The 10,751-nt window shown below is 27.2% G+C and overlaps 1 protein-coding gene across 1 annotated transcript in view; it reads left to right on the top strand.

Moving 5' to 3' along the window:
• The first annotated feature begins 500 nt into the window (after window positions 1-500).
• LOC122335225 (H-2 class I histocompatibility antigen, Q9 alpha chain-like) overlaps window positions 501-10,751 on the top strand; it is a 16,914-nt gene continuing 6,663 nt past the window's right edge. The window contains 2 exon segments of the mRNA XM_043233039.1: window positions 501-657; window positions 1,980-2,240. Of these exon segments, the coding sequence (XP_043088974.1) occupies window positions 612-657; window positions 1,980-2,240 (307 nt within the window). The 5' untranslated portion in view covers window positions 501-611.

A 10,751-nucleotide genomic window follows, 5' to 3' on the forward strand; every position in this document is an offset into this window, starting at 1 on the left:
GCAAATCAGCATATTAGAATGATTTATGAAGGATCATCTGACTTTGAAAGCTAGTGATACCAAAATGTATTTTTGATCGCAGGAATAAATATAAAATATGTTAACATGAAAACCGTTTATATATTTTTATTATTATTATTATTATTATTATTATTATTATTATTATTATTATTATTATTATTATTATTATTAGATATAACATAGGCTATATACCATTTATGCAACATTTCTGTCCTCACTTCTGAAATGAAGGCCGTGTGCTCAGTGGCGTCCTCAGAAATAACAAACATTTGTGTTGTTTATTTATTTCAGCGCATGCGCTCAGTAAGTCAAAAACAAACAACAGGTAAAATAAAAATAAAAATAAAAATATAATCATTCTAATTCGGGCCGTTTTTTTTCACTTTCACGATCAACCCAGTGCGGGAAATAAGTCATAGTAACCCGTGACGTCAACCTGATCAAGAGCAACGATTGGCTAGAATTTCAGAGACTATTTATTAGGCGCTTGCTCAGAAACATAGCAGCACTTTCCAGACAGACACCGAAGCGCTTAGGTCTCTTGTTTTGAGAAGGTTTCTTTTCTGGATTATTCTGAGATAAAAGCCACGATGCGTGTACTGCTTTTGCTCCTCGGAGCTCATCTGGCTTATGCTGGTGAGTAGATTATTTTAATATAACAGCAACCATTTGTTGTTTGCTTGGTTTTTAAGAGTTATTCTGTCACTATGAAACAGACATAAAGTTACAGACTACTTGAGTTCAAAGAATCGTGTTACTAACATTTTTTCAGAGACTTGCATTTTGAAGTGTGTTTAATACATTAAAGATCGTGCCTTAAATGTTTCTCTACGACGTTATATTTGATTACATCAATAATTGCTCATGAAGCTGATTTAACCATGCTGCTACTATTAATAACAACAATAGCTTAATAATAAACAATATTAATAATACTTACGCTGAGTAACGGGAGAACAGGAGCAGTGTATTCTAAAACATGCGAGCGATAATAATAAAATCAATAAATTAATAAATGCATAAATAAACTATTAGCTATAATAATTGTAAGCATACATTTGATAATTCAAGTTTAAAAATAAAATATAAAGCATTTGCTGTCAAATCAGTTTCATTTCTGACCTGAGAAGCGTTTTTTCTGCCCAGCAACCGATGACGAGCTGCCACTTTAATTTACTGTCATTGGTTAGAAATAAACTTTAGTTTTCTGATGGTCTTACGGTGTATTGGGGAAAGGTCCATAGCAGCAGAATAAAAAGGTTTTTTATATTTATTTTTATTTTACTTTTTGTAAAGACCTAAAGAAGACTGCAAAGGAGTTTTGACCGCAGTCTTTGGACACTAGATGGCGATACAAAACATTAACAATTACATTTATATTTCTTCTTTCGGTTTTCATTGTTCAAATGAACCAAAGCTGGGACAAAATAAATAAATACCACAAACTTAGAGGAATCCTAATGATACTAGAAGACTGGATAACAATAATTATTCGTGTTGAACGGATTAATCAAATTTTACTTTATTGTTAGACAGATTTCAGTATATTCAATAATAATGTGTATTGGGCCGGACTGAGATCTGTCACCTCTCTATATATTCTTTATCGTTTTGTCTCATTGTGTTATATTTTTCAAAATAACTGAAATAAACAAATGAACGTCTGTTTCAGCACACTTGATGATTATAATATGTAAGGTGTTTTGGGACTAGGATTGATGTATGCTTTTTTCAGACAGTATTTGGATGAGATGTGATTATATGAAAACGTGAGGGAGCAAAAAAAAGTCTAAAAAAGAAAATCAGATTTAAAGTTGTCCTGATGAAGTTTTTAGCAATTGAAATATTTATTAAATTAAGGCAATTCATAGAGCATGAGATGTAATTATATCTTATATATTGTTTAAATTTATATACATCTTGCTGTGTTTTTGATGTTGTTTGTCTCTTTCTGTCAGGAACACACTCTCTGAGATACTTCTTCACTGCTGTGTCTGGAGACATTGACTTCCCAGAGTTCACTATTGTTGGTCTGGTTGATGAAGGACAGTTCATGTACTTTGACAGCAATATAATGAAAGTTGTGCCAAAGACAGAGTGGATCGGAAAGAATGAGGGAAAAGATTACTGGGACAGTCAGACTCAGATTGGTATCGGCAATCATCAGAGCTTCAAAGTCGACCTCCAGACTCTAAAGGGACGCTTCAACCAGACCGGGGGTGAGTTATTAACACACACACACTCACACACACACACACACAGCTGATATCTGTCTTCCCAAAATGATAAAGTGTTAGGAGCACATCAACCATTTACAGTGTCTTTCAGTTTTATTCACTTCATCAGTAATAAACACTAATACCCAACAACAGAAATATTAACTGTTGTCTTTTTTTAATGTATAGGAGAACACACACTCTCTCACACACACACACACACACACACACACACACTGTATTATTAATGTGTGTCTTTCACTGATTTGAGCCTCAAACCTGAACGATTCATTCAGAGTGATTCATTCACGAGTCAGATTACACTGTTCATTCAGTGAAGACATTACAATAAAAAATCATTTTCTGTTACCCAGAACCCCTGGAACTGACTGACAGATGTTTTACATGAGACGGGAATATTAGAAAAAAACTATTATTTTTGATGAGAAAAGCACGTCATAATTAAGTATTAATTAGTAACATGAAATTCTTGCAAAATACAAAATAAGAAATGAAATATATTAGTGAATAAAAAGATATAACACGGATTTTACTGAAGATTAAAAAAGATTTCAGGTGTTTAACTTCAACATCATTCACTTTTTGAACAGAAAGTTTGTTTTGATCATGTTTTAATCTCGCTCTTCTTTTGTAAGAAATAAAACAGAATCAGCTTCAGAAACAGAGAAAAGTGTGTCTTTGTCTCAGCAGAGATGATTTAATGAAAATATTAGGAAAAAAACGAGACGATAAAGAAGAGTCTGTGTTTATTCAAAACTCACTTCAAAGCATCGAGTGAACAGAGGATTTAGATGAAACAACGTCAAGGGTTTTATTGTGTTCAGGTTGAGAAAAAAACTATACTAATCATTGCATAGATATTATTTAACAGCGTGGAATTAGACTAAAATGTAAAATTTAAAGGAAAAAATATTATCAAATAAAGATATATTACATTGATTTAGCGGAAAATAAAACAAAGTTATTTTTCAGGTGTTTGAACTTCAAACTAATTCAAACTCACAATCACTGTATTTTCGAGGGCAAAAAAAAGTGATTGAAATTATTGGGTAAATATTAATTAGTACCATGAAATTATCTCAAAATGCAAAATTAAAAGACAAAATATTATCAAATAAAGATATATTACATCGATTTTGCTAAAAATAAAACAAAGTTATGTTTCAGGAGTTTAAACTTCAAACTGATTCAAACTCACACTGTCAATGTATTTTTGAGGGGCAAAAAAAGTGATCGAAATTATTGGGTAAATATTAATTAGTACCATGAAATTATCTCAAAATGCAAAATTAAAAAGACAAAATATTATCAAACTAAAATATATTAGATTGATTTGACTGAAAATAAAACAAAGTTATGTTTCAGGAGTTTGAACTTCAAGCTTTTAAAAGTCTTTCAGATTAAAAACAGCTCTTTTTAAACGTCTTTCTTAAGAATTTTTAATCTGTTTCTTGTTTTGAAATGAACTGATTCTTCTTCAGAAACAGAGGAGAAAAATTATAGGAGATGAGATGAAAATATTAGAATTGAAATATATATATTTTTAATGGGGAAAATGTGTCATAATTGTTGAATAAATATAAATTAGTACTGTTAAATTCTCTCAAAATACAAAATCAAAAAGACAAAATATTATTAAACAAAAATATATTACATAGATTTAACTGAAAATACAAATGTGATCAGAGATGCTTTAGATGAGATGAAAATATTAGGAAAAAATATATTCTACGGAAAAAAATTTATAATAACTTAAATATTTGTTAGTGACATGAAATCCTCAAAATATAAAATTAAAAATGATTGCACAAAAATGTTACATAGATTTAACTGAAAATAAAATATTAATATGAGATAAAAATATCTTAAAAATATATAGAATTTTCGTTGGAAAAAAGTGATTATAATTATTGTGTAAATATTAATTAAAACAATGAAATTCTCTCAAAATACAAAAGAAAAAAGAAAAACATTATTGAATAAGAATATATTACTTTGATTTGACTGAAAATAAAAGAAAGTTATGTTTCAGGAGTTTGAACTTCAAGCTTTTAAAAGTCTTTCAGATTAAAAACAGCTCTTTTTAAACGTCTTTCTTAAGAAATAAAACGTTTGTTTCTTGTTTTGTAAGAAATGATTCTGCTGGTTCTGCTTCAAAAACAGAAAAAAATGAGATGTAAAAGATGTATTATTTTCAGTGAGGAAAAATGTATCATAAATAATGGATAAATATTCTTTAGTAACATGATATTCTCTCAAAATATAAAATTAAAAAGCAAAAATATTATCAAACTAAAATTTATATCATTGATTTCGCTGAAAATAAAAAAGTTATGTTTGAGGAGTTTAAAGTTCAAGCTTTTAAGAGTCTTTCAGATTTAAAACCTCTTTAAAAGTCTTTCTCCAGAAACAGAAAGATTGATCCTCTTTTTAATCCAGTTCTTCTTTTATAAGAAACAGGAGAAAAAGTGAAAGTGAAAATATTAGGAAAATCTTATTATTTTTGACGAGAAAAAAAGATCATTATAGTTATTGTGTAAATATTAATTAATAACATGAAATTCTCTCTAAATACAAAAACAAACAGAAAAAATATTATTGAACACAAATATATTTCATTGATTTTAGTGAAAAAAATCTGAGCGTCTTTAAATGAGATTAAACTATTTTTATTTTTTCCAGTTAAAAAAATAGATACTAATCACAGCATAGATATTTATTAAGCACCGTGAAACTATCTTAACATTTTAGATTCAAAAGAGAAAATATTATCAAAGATATATTATATTGATTTCACTGAAAATGAAACATTTCTGTGAAAAATATATTTGATTGATTTAACTGACCAGAAAACGTCTTCAAACTGGACTCTTTTTAATCGTCTTCTCAAGAGAAAGATTGTCTTGTAATCTATTTTTAATCCAGTTCTTTTGTGTAAAAACAGGAGAAAAGTGAAGCGTGTGAAAAGAGACGCTTCTGATGAGATGAAAATAAAAGGATTTTCACCGGAAAAATGTATCACAAGCTTTTTATATTCATTAGGATTATGAAAATGATCCTCTAATACAAAAAAATATAAATATTATTGAACAAAAACATCTTACATTCATTTGAACAAAAATCATTAGATCAGACGAATTAGATAAAAACTCTGATAATAATTATTCCATAAATATTAAATAGTGCCGTAAAATACTTTGAAAATATGAAACAAGAAAAGAGAAATATTATTGAAGAAAGATGCGTTTCACTCCTTGACCTGAGAAGAAAAGAAATGATGCTAAAAATGTTGTAAAGATATGAAGGAAGGACACTTCTTCTGTAGAGATGATCAGACACAACAAACGGTTTAAAACGGTTAAAGATCAGCGTCTGAAGCTAAAAAATACAAACTAGATCATGAACTCTTTTCACTGCTCGGATCGAGATTAAAACCCTGAAACTGTCTGAGGACATGATAAAAGATGCTTAGCATTGTGTTAAATGATATTCCATAGCAACCACCAGGCCATTACAGTACATGCCTAGTAATGCCCTAGCAACAGCATAGCAACCGTGTCTTTTAAAACCACCTGAAATGTAGAAATGTCTTGAAATGTCTTTGAAATGTTTTTAATCTGTTTCTTCTTTTGTAAGAAATAAAGTGCTTCTGTTTCAGAAACAGAGGAGAAAATGTGAAAAGTAGAGAAAAGCAGAGATGAAAATATTATCAACACTAAAAGTATTATAGTTATTGTGTAAATATTAATTAGCAGCAGGACATTCTCTCAAAAGACAAAATCAAAAAGAAAACAATATTACTGAACAAAAATAGATTAGATTGACTTTACTGAAAATATATTATTTTTGACGGGAAAAAAGTATTATAATTAATTAATACTGATTAGTAACATGACATTTTCTCAAATTTTAAAAAGAAAAAATATTGAACAAAAATATAAAACATTGATTTGACTGAAAAGAAAAGAAAGTTATGTTTAAGTGTTTAAAGTTCAAGCTTTTAAACACAATTCAAGTGAAAACTACTTTAAACTTCACTCTTTTTTATTAGATGAGATGAAAAGATTAGATTTCTTTATTATTGTTTTCAGTGGAGAAAATGTTTTATAATTATTGCATAAATATTAACTAAAAAAAGAAAAGAAAATACTAGAAGAACAATATCTTAGATTTGAATGAAAATAAAACAAGGTTATGTTTCAGGAGTTTAATCTTTTAAAAGTCTTTCAGATTAAAAACACTTTAAACTTTAAACAGTTTTCTCAAGAAACAGAGAAAGTTTGATTTAATGTCTTTTCAATCTAGCTCTTCAGGAAGAAATAAACAGGAAATATGTATCATAATTACTGCAGAAATATTACTGAAGAGTTTCTCTCCAAACACCAACAAAAAAGAGCAATAATTCTTGAATAAAGATGAAACTAAAGTGAGTTCAGAGACGCTTCAGATCAGATTCAGACATTAGTTTCTGACGAGGACAACAAGGGAGAAGAATCACGGTAGAAATATGAATTAGTTTCATGAACCTCTCTCATTATTGAATAAGAATATCTTAGATTTGACTGAAAGGAAAAGAAAAACCTCTCTTTTTAATCTTCTTTGGTCAGAAAAGACCTGCTTCATCAGAATCTCAGCAGAAAAGAAATCTGAACAAACTGAAGATTAAGATCTGAGTCAGAAAGCCTTCTTCACATCGAGGACTATATTAATATCACAGCCATAATTCATAAAGCACTGATTCTCTGTCAGACACTTATTTCTGAAGCTTTGTGTCAAACAGGGTTTTATTAAACGATCTTTTATTTTGGGACGAAATCCTGCTCTTTTTATTCATAACCTCTTCATATTAATCCTAAACCTTCATGAGATCGGCTTCCTTTTAACACTACATGAAACCATTAATAATAATAATAATAATAATAATAAAAACAAAGAGCAGAATATGATCCAAAGAACCACATCATTATTATTTGATGATCATAGTTTTATTGATCTTTATTATTATTTCACCGTGTCTCAGGCACACAGATATTCTTCATAAAGCTCATATTTCACACCAAACACATAACTACTAACAATAATAATAATAATAATAATAATAATACAGATATGATCAGATATGATATCCATTGATAAATAATAAACACGTGATGAGATTATTAGGAAAACATTATACAAATTATTGAATAAATATTAATTAGTGGCCTGTAATTCTCTGAAATAAATTATTGAACAAAAATATATTACATGGTTTTCAGTGATCATAAAAAAATGTGATCAAATATTATTTTCAAAAGAAAAAGTGCATCATAAATAATAAATAAATATGAATCAGTCACGGGACATCCTCGCAAAATACGAAACAAAATATATTATGAAATAAAAGTATATTCCTCTGATTTTACTGTTTTTTTTAACAGAAAGATTGTTTTGATCATGTTTTTAAAAGAAATAAAAGTCTGTTTCAGAAACAGAGAAAAGTGTGTTTTCATCCAAATATGATCGTTTCGGATGGAAAAAATGATCATAATTATTGTGTAAATATTAATTAATGACATGAAATTCTCTCAAAATACAAAAACAAAAAGACAAAATATCATTGAACACAAATATATTCAATAGATTTAACTGAAAATAAATCAGAGAGGCTTTAGATGAGAAACACATAATTATCATAAATAGTGATTATTACAAGAAACGTTGGGTTGTTAAAGGGTTAATCTCTTCAAACACGTCTATAATGAAGATAAAAATAAACTGATTTCTTTTAATGTGGACTTTTTAGAAAACTGTTCTGTTTCAGAAACAGAGAAAAGAGATTTCTGTGAGATGAAATAAAGTCAAGGGTTTTATTGTGAAATCTATACTTATTATCACGTAGATATTATTTAGCAGCGTGAAATTATCTGAAAATGTAGAATTCAAAAGAAAAAATATTATCAAGTAAAGATATATTACAGTGATTTTGCTGAAAATAAAACAAAGTTATGTTTCAAGTGTTTGAACTTCAAACTGATTCAAACTCACACTGTCACTGTATTTTCGAGGGCAAAAAAAGTGATCGAAATTATTGCACAAATATTAATTAGTACCATGAAATGATCTCAAAATGCAAAATTTAAAAGACAAAATATTATCAAATAAAGATATATTACATTGATTTTGCTAAACATAAAACAAAGTTATGTTTCAGGAGTTTGAACTTCAAGCTTTTAAAAGTCTTTCAGATTTAAAACAGCTATTTTTAAACGTCTTTCTTAAGAAATTAAAAATTTGTCTTGACAATGTTTTTAATCTGTTTCTTGTTTTGAAATGAACTGATTCTTCTTCAGAAACAGAGGAGAAAAATTATAGGAGATGAGATGAAAATATTAGAATTCAAAAATATATATTTTTAATGGGAAAAAATGTCATAATTGTTGAATAAATATAAATTAGTAGTTAAATTCTCTCAAAATACAAAATCAAAAAGACAAAATATTATTAAACAAAAATATGTTACATAGATTTAACTGAAAATAAAAATGTGATCAGAGATGCTTTAGATGAGATGAAAATATTAGGAAAAGTATATTATTTTCGACGGGAAAAAATGTATAATAATTTATGCATAAATATTTGTTAGTGACATGAAATTCTCTCAAAATATAAAATTAAAAAGTATTGCACAAAAATGTTAGATAGATTTAACTGAAAATAAAAATGTGTGATCAGATTAAAAACAACTCTTTTTAAACGTCTTTCTTAAGAAATAAAAACTTTGTCTTGATTATATTTTTAATCTAAAGTTCTTTTTTTGTAAGAAATGAACTGATTCTGCTTCAAAAACAGAAAAAAATGAGATGAGATGCAAAAAAAATTAATATTTTTAATGGGGAAAATGTCTTATAGTTGTTGAATAAATATTAAATAGTACCATGATAACTTTCTCAATATACAAAATAAAAAACAAAAAATATTACTGAACAAAAATATTAAATAGATTTAACTGAAAATAAAACTGTGATCAGAGATGCTTTAGATGAGATGAAAATATTAGAAAAAAATACATTATTTTCAGTGAGGAAAAATGTATCATAAATAATGCATAAATATTCATTAGTACCATGAAATTCTCTCTAAATATAAAATTAAAAAGCAAAAATATTCTCAAACACAAATATATTACATTGATTTGACTGAAAATAAAACAAGGTTATGTTTCAGGAGTTTAAAGTTCAAGCTTTTAAACGCAATTCAAATTAAAAACCTCTTTAAACTTCACTCTTTTTAAACGTCTTTCTCCAGAAACAGAAAGTTTGTCTCGACCATATTTTTAATCTAAAGTTCTTGTTTTGTAAGAAATGAACTGATTCTTCTTCAGAAACAGAAGAAAAAGTGAAATTAGGTGAGATGAAAATATTAGAATTAAAAATATATATATTTTTAGTGGAGAAAATGTATCATAATTGTTAAATAAATATTAATTAATAGAATGAAAAACTGCTCAAAAAGCAAAAGAAAAAAGAACAAATATTATTAAAGATCAATATATCATTGATTTTGCAGAAAATAAAACAAAGATACATTTCAGGAGTTTAAACTTTTAAAAGTCTTTCAGATTAAAAACCTCTTCAAACGTAATGAGTTTTAAACCGTTTTCTCAAGAAACAGAATATCTTTTTAATCTAGTTCTTCTTTAGTAAGAAATAAACTGATTCTGTTTCAGAAACAAAAGGAAAAGTGAAATTAGATGAAAATATTTCATTGATTTTAGTGAAAATAAAAATATGAGATCAGAGAGGCTTAATATGACATAAAAATATTGTTGGAAAAATATGGCATAAATATTAATTAATACCATGAAATTCTTCCAAAATAAAAATTTTAAAGAAAAAATATTATTGAATAATAATATATTAGATTGATTTGATTGAAAATAAAACAAAGTTATGTTTCAGGAGTTTAAACTTCAAACTGATTTAAACTCACACTCACTGTATTTTCGAGGGGCAAAAAAAGTGATCAAATTATTGCGCAAATATTAATTAGTACCATGAAATTATCTCTAAATGCAAAAGTAAAAAGACAAAATGTTATCAAACTAAAATATGCTAGATTGATTTGACTGAAAATAAAACAAAGTTATGTTTCAGGAGTTTGAACTTCAAGCTTTTAAAAGTCTTTCAGATTAAAAACAGCTCTTTTTAAACGTCTTTCTTAAGAAACAGAAAGATTGATCCTCTTTTTAATCCAGTTCTTTTTGGTCAGAAAATAAAGAAACAGGAGAAAAAGAGAAACGTGTGAAAAGAGATGATTTAGATCAGATGAAAATATTAGGACAGTCTTATTATTTTTGATGGAAAAAATTATCATTATTATTGTGTAAATATTAATTAATAACATGAAATTCTCTCAAAATACAAAAACAAACAAAAAAAATATTACTGAACACAAATATATTTCATTGATTTTAGTGAAAAAAAATCTGAGAGTAGAGATGCTTTAAATGAG

Source organism: Puntigrus tetrazona, unplaced genomic scaffold (assembly GCF_018831695.1).
Source record: "Puntigrus tetrazona isolate hp1 unplaced genomic scaffold, ASM1883169v1 S000000746, whole genome shotgun sequence".
Classification (NCBI taxonomy): domain Eukaryota; kingdom Metazoa; phylum Chordata; class Actinopteri; order Cypriniformes; family Cyprinidae; genus Puntigrus; species Puntigrus tetrazona.